The sequence below is a fragment of the Micromys minutus genome (genome assembly GCF_963924665.1).
Source record: "Micromys minutus genome assembly, chromosome: 12".
In the NCBI taxonomy this organism is placed as follows: domain Eukaryota; kingdom Metazoa; phylum Chordata; class Mammalia; order Rodentia; family Muridae; genus Micromys; species Micromys minutus.
In genome coordinates, this window is record NC_137981.1 from 17363863 (window position 1) to 17378844 (window position 14982).

The 14982-nt window shown below is 37.0% G+C and overlaps 1 protein-coding gene across 1 annotated transcript; it reads left to right on the top strand.

The window, feature by feature from the left end:
* Positions 1-374: 374 nt before the first annotated feature.
* Positions 375-1301, top strand: LOC308428230 (olfactory receptor 4N5; the record flags this gene model as incomplete). Its single annotated transcript, XM_080926640.1, has 1 exon — positions 375-1301. The coding sequence occupies one exon, from the start codon at positions 375-377 to the stop codon at positions 1299-1301; it is 927 nt and encodes a 308-aa protein (XP_080782766.1).
* Positions 1302-14982: the final 13681 nt, after the last annotated feature.

The following is a 14982-nucleotide window of genomic DNA, read 5'->3' on the forward strand; positions in this document are numbered from 1 at the left end:
GTGGAAAAGCCATTTCAAAGGCAGTTTTCTCCGTGATTATACAAATATGGCCCACAACTGAGCAAATATTCTAGCAGAAAGTTCAGTTGGCACTAACAGAAAACAATGACAAAGAGAATGGTTTATGCATCTGTGCAATTTAGCCCATAGTCCTAAAATCACAGGTATACGAAGGCATGAAGTTAAGTGGAAATCGAAGTATCTACAAAACAACAGTAACTTAGTGAAAATTACTACAAACGGGTTTATAGAGGTGGTTTGGACTATGGTGCACTGGTGATGGCAAACACTGCCTTAATGTGGATTTGAGCTGTGAAACATAAGAAAAGGCATGTGTAATACAAAACATGTTTTATTCTATAGATTAGGAAGTGATGGAGACCAGGAACAGCTCAGTCGTAACGGAATTCATCCTACTTGGCCTGACCCAGTCTCAAGATACTCAACTCTTGGTCTTCGCACTACTTTCGGGTTTCTACCTAATAATTCTTCCCGGGAATTTTCTTATCATTTTCACCATTAGATCAGACCCTGGACTCACAGCTCCACTTTACTTCTTTCTGGGAAACTTGGCATTCCTGGATGCCTCCTATTCTTTCATTGTAGCTCCTAGAATGCTTGTGGATTTCTTCCGTGAGAAAAAAGTCATTTCTTATAGAGCCTGCATCACTCAACTGTTCTTTCTGCACTTTCTTGGAGCAGGAGAAATGTTTCTTCTTGTTGTAATGGCCTTTGATCGATATATTGCTATATGTCGTCCTTTATATTACTCCAGTCTCATGAATCCTAGAGTCTGCTATGCGTTATTGGTGGCTCTTTGGCTTGGGGGCTTTGCTCATTCCATTGTACAAGTGGCTCTGATCCTCAACCTGCCCTTTTGTGGGCCAAACCAGCTGGATAACTTTTTCTGTGATGTTCCACAGGTTGTAAAGCTAGCCTGCACCGATACCTTTGCCGTGGAGCTCCTGATGGTTTCTAACAGTGGTCTACTTACCCTCTTATGCTTCTTGGGACTTCTGGCCTCCTACGCTGTCATTCTCTACCATGTAAAAGGACATTCTTCTGAAGGGAAGAGCAAAGCTATCTCTACGTGCACCACCCACATTATAATTGTGTTCCTCATGTTTGGGCCCGCAATTTTTATCTACACCCGCCCCTTCCAGGTTCTCCGAGCTGACAAAGTGGTTTCCCTTTTCCACACAGTCATCTTTCCTTTGATGAACCCTGTCATCTATACTCTTCGCAACCAGGAAGTGAAAACTTCTATGAGGAAATTATTGAGTCTGTATGTGGCTTGCTGAGTAGATCGAAGGAAGAGAAAACAAAGAGAGAGAAACTACAGCTTAAATTAATTAAAGTAAGCAATTATTCATGCATTGAATCAGGTCTTTAGCAAATACCATGCTATGCACTTCCAGTTTTCTGATTTTATTCTTATTTATTCATGAGACAGGTACAAGTCTATGTCTCACAGGACCGTATTCAAGGGAATGAAGCCAAGGCAAATTTTCAGACTAGAAGAAATTCACTAGAACCAGTGCTCTGCTGTTTTTAGACCTTAGCTTTCATTGTAAGCTCTTGAGTGGAATTTAATTGAAATCGATATTATTTAGGAGACATAGATAACAATTATGAAGCAAGCGTCATAGAAGCCACAGGAACTCAAAGATTTGAAGACTTTTGCACAATTGAAGAGCATAAACGGAACCAAATAGTTATAACATAGTTAAGGAATATTGAAGCAGCAGAAGGTAACCTACATAAAAATTTTAGAGTATTTTTGATAGCTTTGATTATTGACATCTTTAAATGATAGGACTGAAATATATAAAGATGATCCAGTGTTTTCTATTTGATTTAGGACAAATAGTCAAAATTATGTATAAAGGAATGTATACAATTAATAAAACAAAATTAAATAAATTATAAACTGCTATGTGATTTTTTTCCCCTTGAACACGATTAAGACAGTTTTCATAGAGGAAAATGGAGTTGTAATATTTACCAGAATATATCATAAAACAGTTTATTTATCTTAAAACTTCACTTTTATTTTTATTATATTGTAGTAGTAAGTATATCATAGTAAGAAAACATTTTTCTGTTACATGAATAATTACATTAATATTTTGTTAGCAATTATTTTAAACCACAAGACAATTTTCAACAATACACACATCTTAGTAATAATGATCCTTCCAATTCATGAACTAAGGATATAGTCCCTTTTGCCTAATGTGTAAAATGTAGGAATCAATCCCACACTATCAGGCTTGGTAGTATGTGCTTTTACTTGCTAAGAATTATTACCAGATCATGGGTCATAAGGTTTTTATTCATATTTTATAAATCTCATTGCAGGGTTCTCTTGCTCACAGATAGTTCATTCTAGTATAAGTAACAGTTATTAAAAATATAATACTAATCCCCAGGGGGAAATATACATTAACTCAATAGTTATCTAAAACAATAGAGAATTTCTTTTAAAACTATATAAAAGAATTTACTATGTGATTCTTATTGTAGTACTTTTTAAAATAGCAAGAACATGAAAACCACATAGACATCCAGAAACAGGTGGTAGAGGAAAACATCATATATATATATAATGTATGTGTGTGTATATGTGTGTGTATTTATGAGTATCTATTCATAAATTTACTCTTACAAACAATACAATCAGTCAGTCATTTGTTCCAGTGTCACTAGGACTCAAGTCATTGTTAAGAAATATAAGACAGGCACAGAAGGCATGATCTAAATAACATGTGAAATGTGAAAAGTTTTATGACATGAAAGTTGAGACCAGAATGGCAGAAAGCACATGTAGGGAAGCAGGGATAAGAACAGATGGTGAAGTATGAACAAGAGGTGTTTAGTTGCAGCTACAGGGTTTCTTGTGCTAGTATACAATTAGAAAACAAATTAAAATGTGTTATATATTTCTAGAAGCTAATAGGTTCTTCAATGTGTTTCCAAAGTAAAAATAATAAATAAAAATTTATACATATTTTCTCTGATTTGAAACTATAGAATATACATAAATATATGTAAACTTTTTGAACCACACAAAATTATATTATATTGCATTATATTATATATCAGTCAAAACATTATGAGTACCCCAGAATTAGATAGGTAGTTAAGTTGGTAGACAGCTTTCCTGGCCTAGCACAATGCCCTAGAGATGCCCTAGATTAATCTCTAGTATTACAAAAATAACAACAATAAAAAATAAAAATATAAATAGCTAAGACTGAGGCATGAAAATTGTATTAGCAGTATTGTTGGTTTTTAGGAATAAACATAAGAGCATATCATTTATTTAACCCCTCAGTTTTTTGTTCTTTGTTGAGAAGGTTGTAATTGTTCAAAGCCATGGAAAAATTACCAGTGAGATAAAACACAAAATGATTATTTGTGGAATATCCCTGTAATTTGGAGGGGGGGAGAATGGGAAGCCTTAGAAGCCCTTGGGACTACAGTGTGAGACCCTGTCTCATAATATAAATTATCAGATAAATTCATCCAAAGTCATCATTAGATTTTTCAAAGTTTACTTATTTAACTACATATTGAATCACAAAGTCATAGTTGCCATCTATGATGTTCTTTAAAATGTTTATAATATGTAGTATTTATTTATTTTATTATTCATCAAGTGGTGAGGTTTGACATCAAATGCTTTGAGCTACTGAGCCCTCTCACTAGACCATTTCATGATGGCCTAATGATGTTAAATCTTTTGGGAGCTATCCATAAAACTGAAATTACAGATTTTTTAAGTCATTGATTCCAAAAATTCATAATTTACTCATGATAGTTTCTCTTTGTCATCAATGTTTACATACATTTAGTTTAGAAAACAAAATAACAGTTTTCACATATATACATCCTTAGACTTCATTTATATTCATTTCACTGCACCCTCCTTTTCTTTTTAATAAAAGGCTATTTTCATGCAATATATTATAATCATGGTATTGAACAGACCCCTCCACCCAGCCAACTTCATGCTCTTCCTTTCTCTCCTTCCTTAGAAAAACCCCAAAGAAACAAGAAAGAAAGAAAGAAAGAAAGAAAGAAAGAAAGAAAGAAAGAAAGAAAGAAAGGAGGGAGGGAGGGAGGGAGGGAGTTAAGGAAGGAAGGAAGGAAGGAAGGGAGGGAGGAAGGACAGATTACAATATTAATCGGCTGTTTTATATTTCACCTTCTCCACTGTAAAAAGATTTTTTTCCTGTATATTAAAAATAATTGATCATTTATGACTTTTCTTGTAACATTGACTAGAGTAAATATGGCATATTTTAATTTGGAATATTGATTTTACTTGATTAAACACTTAGCTATTACATTTATTACAAATCTTCAGGTGTATTAGCTAAAAGAAGTAAATTTAAATTTTATCAAACCTATTAAGTTGAGCAAATCGATTTAATGATGGAATCACTTAAATTAAAGTCTCATAAGTGATAGCATTTTTTCCAGGCTTTGCCCAACAGTTACCTAGCAACAGCCAGGTAGAAGCCTGGGTGCTATAAAAGGACATTTGGTCTCTCTCTCTCTCTCTCTCTCTCTCTCTCTCTCTCTCTCTCTCTCTCTCTCTCTCTCTCTCTCTCCTCCTTTCCTTTCCCTTTTTCCCCTCCTTTTCCCACTCTGCCCTCTCCGTCTCTATATTTCCATGTGTGTTCTCAGAGGTTCTCTTCCTTTCTTTCTTCTTCCTCTCTCTTTCTGTCTTTCTCTGCCTCCACTTCCTTCTCACCCTCCCTTTTCATGTCCCAAATAAATTTTATTTTATAGTAGACCTATCCTATGGCTGCTACTTTTTGGGGTGGGGGAATGCCTCAGTATGGGCCTACTAAGCACCCCTTCCCACTGCAGCATGCTACCTACTACATTACAAAATATATCACCAGGGAATGAATTTGTGGTCTATAGGAATCCTTTTTCTGAATCCAAGAAAAAGATAACATGCTTATTTGAAAAAGAAATCTGTCATGTGCATGCAGGCTAGACCACCAGTCTTATGTATAAGTTTCCAATTTCTATTTTCTTTGAAAAGTCTTCAATCATTTAGCACATATTTAACTGGAGATAAGGAAAACAACAGTTATATATTCATGATGTCACTGCATACATAATGATGAGGCCAGTTCTCTGCTAGGATGAGTAGGTTTAAATATGAGCACTGAGAATTATACATTATACATTTTTTATATAATGTAAGGTATGTGGAATTTACATGTAGAAAAAGCAAATGAGTCACATTGTGATTTCGATTCTTAACTCCACTTGTCTGCTACCATCAAGAATTCATTGTTAAGAGTTTGAGCTGAAGTTTTTGGAGCATGTACCTTGGATTAATTAACTGAAGGAATTCATATTTCCTTTGATGAATCCTGTCATCTATTTGCTTTACAAACAGGAAGTGAAAACTTCTGTGAGGAAGTTGTTAAGTCAGTATGTCGTTTTCTGACTGGACAAAATAAAGAGGAAACAAATAAATTAGGACTCATCTACTTCAGCATCCAACAGCACCACTCTTGGGTATATACCACTTTCTACCACATACTAGAAACAACAAAGATCTCCCTAAACTACAGAATGAATAAAAAGAGTGTGGTACATTTACACAATAGAGTATTACTCTATTACTCTAGTTTTTTTTTTTTTTTTTTTTTTTGTAATGGCATCATGACACTTGTAGACAGATGACTGGAACTGGAAAAAAAATCACCTTGAGCAAGACTACCCAGACCCAGAAAATCAAACATGATATGTACTCACTTGTAAGTGGATATTAACTGTTAAATAAAGGGTAATTACACTATAGTCCATAGGCACAGAGAAGTTAGATAAAAGGGGAGGTCTAGGAGGACATTGGTCTCCCCTAGAAGAGAAAATAAAATAGATTTTGTGAGTTGGGACCCAGGTGAGGATAGATAAGGGGTTCTCAGTGAGAGAATAAGGAATTGGGAATAGAGTATGGGGAGAAACGGCTGGAATAGATAAGCATTTGGGGGAAAAATGTTGGAGACATATTGAACTGGAAACTTCCTGAGACCTATGAAGATTGCTTCTAGTAGTGGACAATGTGGGAAACTAAATTATCCATCTTCTGAAACCAGGCTAGGTTCCCAGTGGTGAGGCAGGGACATCAATCCAGCCATAAAATCTGCAACCTACAACTTGTCCTGCCTGCAAGATGCTCTATTGCAATGGTAGCTCAGAGACTGTGGGCATGGCAAAGCAATGAGTAGTCCGACCTGAGGCCCCTAGCCGGAATTGGGAGCCCATGTCCAATACTGCGCTGATGTCCTGGATCCGGAAGCTGGTTGACATAGAGACCTAGGATAGATTCAAACATGACTAACAATAGCAAAAATGGTGCCTATCCCAATAGTCATCAGTGAAACTTCCTCCAGAAGCTGATAGCAGCAGATACAGAGACCCACAGCCAAAGATTATGGGGAGTTCATTGAACCCCTCAATGGATATAGGAACCAGAAGGTTTGAGGATACCAGGAGAACAGGGTCCACTGAATCAAGTAAGCAGGGCACAGAGGGAAAGAGACTGACACACTAACCATGGAGTTTACATGGGTCTGCACTAGGTCCTCTGCATATATGCTGTAGTTGTTTAGCTTGGGGTTTTGTCAGACTTCTAATGGTGGAATTGGGGTGGTCTCTAACATGCTTGCCCGTTTATGGGACCCTTTTACTCTTACTAGATTGCCTTGTCCAGCCTTGGTATGAAGTTTTGTGTCTATTCTTGTTGCATCTTGTTATGCCTTGTTTGGTTGACATCCCTTGGAGGGCTGGTGTTTTCTGAAGGGAAATGAAGGATTTGTGGAACTAGGGGAGGTGTGGGAAATTGTGGGGGATGGAGCACATAAAAGGGAAGATGTGGCCATGATGCATTGTTTGTCAAAAGACTAAAAGAAAGAGATAAAAAGAAAAGAAAGAATTGAATTTTTTAAAATAAAAGAGAAGGAAAGTTGGAAACATGTAGGTGTTGTGCCTTGTGCCCACAAATCTTCAGGGATACCAGGAACATTAGGCATGCAGGGTTGTCTTCTGAAAGGAAAGGATAGATAACCTGTTTTCTACCAAAATAGGAAAATTGGAGGTGTTTAATAACCTGGTGACCTGTGTTATCTGTTGGGCCAGGCCATACCAAGCTCTCACAGCCAGGATAGGAAGTGGCTACTGATCTAAGTGGCCATTACATTATCTGTACAGCCAGTGGCTCCAAAAACTAGGACCAGATATAACAAAAAGTCGAAATGACTCTTACATTATCTGTATAGTCAGAGGCTCTCCTAACCAGGACCAGAAGTGGCTAACACCCCAAACAACCTCTACACTAGCTGTGTAACCGAAACCAATCCAGATTCTTTCTTGGGTCTTTGAGTGAACACAAGTAGACTATCTTCAGAACCCATCTCTAGAATAAAATACAAGTGCCTTTAGTTGGGTTTCAAATTAATTATGCTTCCTTGTGCACCAGGGATTTTATTACACCAAAAAAAAACCTTATTTTTTATCAATTTGCTCTTAATTTAAATATCCTGCCAATAAAACTCCTGGCACCAAACTCCTGAAGCTTCATCCAAGCCAACTATGTCAGGCTAAACTGAGTTTTTATTTGTACCTTTTAGTGGGTTGTTTCCTGTTGGCCGGGACACCTGCAGGAACCACCACATTAATGGTGTTCAGTACAAAAAAAACTTTCCCTACGCTCATGAGTTCATAACTATTACTGACCTTCTCTTCTATCAGGTTCAGTGTACTTAGATTTATGTTAAGATCTTTGATGAATTTTGACTTAGGGATGATAAATATTGATCTATTTATATTTTTACATATGCAGACATCTAGTTAGGCCAGCATTATGTGTTGAAATGCTGATTTCTGCACCAGGTTTTATATGGAGATTCTCGATCCATCTGTAATTAAATTTTGTGCATAGTAAAAGGTAAGAATCTTCTAAGCTCCCAGGACAGTTAAAAATTATTACTTTTTTAATAAATTAAAAAAGATTCCATTTTTCATGTTCACATCTGAGTTTCCAAACACAATTTGTTGAAAAGAGTTTTTCATTTCTCTAATGTGTATTTTTTGTTGATTTATCAAAAGTAAAGTAATTGGGTAGATTTCTGTCTGCATTTTTCTTTCCATTGGTTAAGTATCTGTTTTGTTGTTGTTGTTGTTTGTTTGTTTTCAGAGAGCATCATGCTAATTTTGTTAGTCTGAATCTGTAGTACAGTTTGGAAACAGAAATAACATAGTATTTCTTTAGTTCAGAATCGCTTTGATTAGCCTTGGTCTTATGCATCTCCATATAAAGTTTTGGACTTTTTTTTCTGTGTCTGTGAAAATGGTCTGATAGTTTTAACTACAAGTATATTGAATCTGCTTTCAGCAGAATGGCTATCTGTACAATATTTCCATTTCTGATCCTTGAGGATGGAAGTTTTTTCCATAATTCTTCCATCATTTTCTTAATACATAACTCCATGTTCTAACCTTTAAAGATTCTCCTGAGAAGTAAGTTTTTACTGTGGTGGATTGGCCCTTATACTATTCTTTCTTGTAGTTTAAATGTTACTTTATTTTACTTTCTGTACTTATGACATTTTAACTATAATATTATATGAAGAGATTATCTTCTGGTGATCTCTTACTGGAAATCCACATATTTCACAGGCTGGGGGAATGTCCTGCCGTATTTCACTGAGTAGGTTTTTTGTGCTTTTATTGTCCATTTTAATTTCTTTCTTTTTTTCAATAAATTAATAAATTTTGTCATCATTTCCCATTGTTTTTTTTTTTGTATTAGTTACTTTTTTGTTGTTGTGATAAAATACCATGACCATCACCTGATTTTTGACAAAGGAGCAGTAAACATTCAATGGAAAAAGGACAGCCTATTCAACAAATGGTGCTGGTCCAACTGGCACTCAACATGCAAAAGAATGAAAATAGACCCGTTCTTATCTCCTTGTACAAAGCACAAGTGTAAGTGGATTAAAGATCTCCATATTAAACCAGATACACTGAAACTATTAGATGAGAAAGTAGGGAAAACCTTAGAACACATAGGCACAGGAGAAAATTTCCTGAACAAAACACCAATGGCTCAAGCTCTAAGGTCAAAGATTAACAAATGGGACTTAATGAGATTGCAAAGTTTCTGTAAGGCTAAGGACATCAGCAAAAAAAAAAAAAAAAAAAAAAAACCGGCAACCAACAGAATGGGAAAAGATCTTTACCAACACCACATCAGATAGAGGCCTAATATCCAAGGTGTACAAGGAACTCAAAAAACTAGACACCAGAGAATCAAATAACCCTATTAAAAAATGGGGTACAGAGCTAAACAAATCATTTTCAGTTGAGGAACACCGAATGGCCGAGAAACATCTGAGGAAGTGCTCGACATCCTTAGCCATCAGGGAAATGCAAATCAAAACAACCCTAAGATTCCACCTCACACCAGTCAGATTGGCCAAGATCCAAAACTCAGATGACAGCAGATGCTGGCGAGGCTGCGGAGAAAGAGGAACACTTCTCCACTGTTAGTGGGGTTGCAAGCTAATACAACCACTCTGGAAATCTGTCTGGCGATACCTCAGAAAATTGGATATAGTACTACCTGAAGACCCAGCTATTCCACTTCTGGGCATATACCCCAGAGACACTTTAATACACAACAAAGATATATGCACCACAATGTTCATAGCGGCTCTATGTATAATAGCCTGAAGCTGGAAGGAACCCAGATGTCCTTCAGAAGATGAATGGATCCAAAAACTGTGGTACATATACACAATGGAATACTACTCAGCCAACAGAAACAATGACTTAACCAAATTCTTAAGAAAATGGCTGCATCTAGACAATATCATCCTGAGTGAGATAACCCAGTCACAAAAGAACAGACATAATATGCAGTCACTGATAGTGGGATGCTAACCCCAGAGGCTTGCACTCCCCCAGAAACAACTCACAGACTGTATGAAGTCCAAGAAATAAAGAAAACAAAAAAATATACATATATTTACAAAACAAGAAGACTTTGACTATTTCCATGTTGCGTTTTGTCTTGAATGAACTTTATGCTTATTGTAACTATTAGGTTTTCAATGCATACTGTCAAGCCCTTGAAAAAAATCAAGTACTGACTAAAAAATATATTCACATGGTTTTATGTAAAATTTATTTTAATGTCTGAAAAAACAGTACTGACAAAAATGTATAATTTTAAGCAAAAAATGTTTAAAATCTTTACATTTATCTTTGTTTTGCAAAATAAAGCCGTTTAAAAAAAAATACCATGACCATAAACAATGTAAGAAAGGAAAGGCTCATTTGGCAGATATGTCCACAGGACTAAGTAGCAAAAGATAAGCATGAGGACATGAAAAGGAAGATGACTGGTAACTTATTTTAAAAAGGTAAGTACAGTGTCTCTGTCTTCAGACACACAGAAGAGGGCACTGGATCCCATTACAGATGGTTATGAGCCACCATGTTGCTGGGAACTCAGCACCTCTGGAAAAGCAATCAGTGATATTAACCACTGAGCCATCTCTCCAGCCCCAACATCTTTATTTATATACAGGAAAAGATGAGAGATAGCAATACGCAGGCCAAGGCTAGAAAATTTCAAAGCGTGCTCTCCCCTGTAAAATACCTTCCTCCAGCAAGGTTCTATCACCTAAAGGTTCCGTATCCTCCCCCAGATAGCAACAACTAGAGACCAAGTTTTCAACTTACCAGCCTACTGTGTTTACAGGGAGGTTAGAGGAAACACATTATACTCAAACAACAACATGGAGCAGTTCTAACATGTATTCGTTTCTGGAGAGAAAACATGTGATAGTTTAGAAAAGGAAAAAAATCACTGGGTAGATCTATCGGTGTTTTCCAGGAATTAAGTTGAATAAAAGGGGGGTGGGAGAAGGGATAAACTAACCCAGTGCAGCGAATTCCCAAGTATGTGAAGCAACTATGTTCATCACTGAAACTGTGAACTGCTGTCCACAAAACTGAATCCTAGTGCCAACTACAAGTTCTCAGGGACAAAACTGGATCCCAGAAAGTCTGATGAGAGTGAGGCACATGTCCTTTGAGTGATAAGCAAGCTATGGGACATTGTGTATTTGCAGCTCAAGTTATCTAAACCTTGAAAACTATTATCAGAATTCTTCACTTTTTTTTTTAAACTAGGATGTTAGATGTGTACGATTAAACATGTGATTCTTATACAAATCACAGATGATATCAGTAATTGTGTCAGGTGTATTCCAAAGTAAATCATGTTATCAGAGATAATGACAACTTTTCATAGCAGTTGAATAACGAGTTTACAATCAGGAATGTGGAATGATCTTAATTATAGGCATCCTCATTTACAAAATGTGATCTTTGCAAGGAACACTGTTTTTTTTTTAAATAAAGTATTTTTATCCATTATTCTTATTTGGTAAATGTATGAAAAAAGTAGTCAAAGCTGTAGGGTATCCAAAAATAAGTATGCATCAATATGACAAAATTGACACATGCTTATGGTAACTAGTGGGATTTCAATGCATGTTATCAAACTTCTAATAGAATTAAGTACTGACAAAAAATATTCATATAGTGTTATGCAAAATGGCTTTAAAAATCTGTGTATGTATCCCTCTTTTTTAAAAATATAGTTTAAGAGAGATGAAAAAAAAAGAATGTTTAAACTTAAAAAAAAACATCAAATTACTTTGTTTTTATCCTCCATAGACCTTTATTTAGACTGTAACATGATCCATAAAGAAATATTAAGACATTCAATGGTTTTCAAGCCATATAAGATGTTTATATAAATATATATATTTAATCATAGTTTTATTTATTCATTTATTTATTTAGTTAGTTATTTGTTTGTTTGTTTGTTTATACACTCTAGATTTTATTCCCCTCGTAGTCCACTCTCAGACTGTTCTATATCCCATATCTCCTCGCTGTACCTTCTGTCTCCATTAGGATATTTTACCCCTACCCAGCCCACCAGACCTCTAAACTCCCTGGGGTCTCCAGTCTCTTGAGGGCTAGGAATATCTTCTCTGACCGAACCCAGAACTCTGGTGTATATGTGTTGGTGGCCTCCAAGAAATAGAATAAAACAACAACAATAAAAGTCCAAGAAACAAAACAAAACAAGAAAAAAATTGTATAGAACTAAGCTGAGAATTCACAACAGAGGAATCTTGAATAGCTGAGAAGCACCTTAAGAAATGTTTCAAATTCTTAGTGATCAGATAAATGCAAATCAAAACAACCCTCAAATTCTACCTTACACCAACCAGAATGACTAAGATCAAAATCTCAGGTGACAGCATATGCTGGAGAGGATGTGGAGAAAAAGGGACACTCCTCCATTGTGGTGGGATTGCAAACTGATACAAGCACTCTAAAAATCAATTTGGAGGTTCCTCTGAAAACAATATAGATCTACATGAATCCCCAGCAATACGACTCTTGGGAATATACCCAAAAGATGCCCTACCATACCACAGGGACACATGTTCTACTATGTTTATGGTGGTAATAGCTAGAAACTGGAACAACCCAGATGTCTCACAACAGAAGAAAGGGTACAGAAATGTGGCTCATTTACACAGTGGATTACTATTCAGCTATCAAGAATAAGGTCATCCTGAATTTTGCATGCAAATGGATGGAATGATTCATAGAAAGAACTATCCAAGAACTATCATCTTGAATAAGGTAACTCAGGATCAAAAGGACATATACAGTATGTATTCACTAATTAGAGGATATTAGCCAAAAAAAAAAAAAAAAGGCAGAATACCCAAGATATGGTCCACAGAACTCAAAATGTCAACAAGCTGAAGGGACCAAGTGAGGACACATCAGTACCACTTGGCGGGGAGTAGCAATCAACCACAAAAGCAGGAGGAAGGGATCTAGGAGAAAAAGGAGACAGGATGGACTAGAGGAAACATGATCTGGTATTGGATTGGGGAAAAAAACTGAAGCCCTGAGGACCAGCAGAAAGAATGGAAACAGGCAACTTAGGGAGGTAGGCGGTTGGTAGGACCTTCCAAAATGTTCCAGAGACCTGGGAGGTGAGAGAATCTCAGGACTCAAAGGGAGGGACCCTAGATGAAATGCTCTGCACTAGGGAGAGGGAACTTTTAGAGCCCACCTCCAGCAGAAAGACAGGACATCAAGTAAGGGATGGAGTTGCTATCCCACAGTCAAAACTGACCCATAATTGTTCCTGTCTGAAAGAACTGCAGGGATGGAAATAGAGAGGATCCTGAGGAAAAGAAGGTCCAGTGACAAGCCCAAGGTGAGATCCAGTTCAAGAGGAGGCCCCAACCCTGACACTATTACTGAAGCTACAGAGAACTCACAAAAAGGGACCTACCATGACTGTCCTCCTAAAGACTCAACAAGCAGCTGAAAGAGTCAGAAGCACATATTTGCATTCAATCCTAATTTTTAAAGAGGGGATTTTTTCTTTCTTTATTTTGAGAATTCACATCTTAGTGCCTTCTTCCAAGCGTGAATGCGCTATAAGTAACCATTTAAGCTTCTGCTATCATTTTTATATTTCTCCATTTGTTAAACATGCATTCTTTTTACTTAACCATATTATCTAATAATTTCCCCTCCCTCTGCTACTCCTAGAACTTTCCCATGTGCTCTTTCATCTGAATCTATTTCCATTCTGTCTCTAATTAGAAAAAAAAAACTTCTAAAAGATAATAACAAACATGATTTTTAAAAAAGCAAAACAAAATCCATCATATTAAAGTTGGACAAGCTAAATAAACAGAAAAGGAGCCCGAAAGGAAAGCATAAGGACCAGAGATCCGTTCATTTACAAACCCAAGATTCTTATGAAAGCATTAAACTGAACGCTGCAGTGTGTATGCAGAAGACATGATGCAGACCTGTGCAGGCCGTGTGGTTACTGCTTCAGCCTTTGGGAGGTGATACAGGGCTTGTTCAGTTGTTTGAGAGGTCCTGGGTCTTCTGCTTTTCCCCATCTTCTCAGGCTCACTCACTCCTTCTGCCTCCTCTTCTGCTGGGTTTCCTGAGCTCAAAGTGGAGGGATTTGATGGACACATCTCTTTCTGAGCTGTATGTTCCAAGATGTGTCTGTGTCTTTCTCTCCCTCCCTCCCTCCCTCCTTCCCTCCCTCCTTCTTCTTCTTCTTCTCTCTCTCTCTCTCTCTCTCTCTCTCTCTCTCTCTCTCTCTCTCTCTCTCTCTCTCTCTCTGTGTGTGTGTGTGTGTGATGTTTGTCTGTGGGTCTCTGTATTCGTTCCAGTCTGCTGCAGGAGGAAGCTTCTTTAATGAAGATTGAACAAGGCACTTGTCCATGAGTACTATGGCTATAACAGAGTGTCATTAGAAGTTGTGTCAGTCTTTTCTTTTTAATCAGTGAGTAGCATTTGGCTTTACCATAAATCTCTGCGCTATCTAGACTCTGGTTATTTGTCACCCAAACAGTGTCAACTGTGAGTTTCCATCTCACGGAGTAAGCCTTACATCAATCAGACGCTGATTGGTTACTCTAACAGGTTAGTGCCATGTTGTCCTAGTGTATTTTGCAGGCAGTACGGGTTGTGGATCAAAGGCGTGGTGGCGATTTTTGGTTCTCTTTTGGCAATCTGCAGAGTGCCTTTTTGTGTCATAGACACTAGAACATGAGGTTGAAGTTTCTATGTAGGCACAGCTCAAATTTTCAATGTTCAATGCTTTCTGTGAGACTTGTCTTCAGCAAAGGAGGTCTTGCTGTCAGTCTATTACGCTGGCTACAGTCTGAGTTGTTGAGAACTTGACCAAAACCAGCTTGGTCAATCAACAGGTTCCCTAGGGCAGGAGTGTGGATAGAAAGAAAAATGAGATAATTAGACAAAACTATGCATGACTCAAGCCAGTTCTGAGGCTGAAGAAAGCTTTTT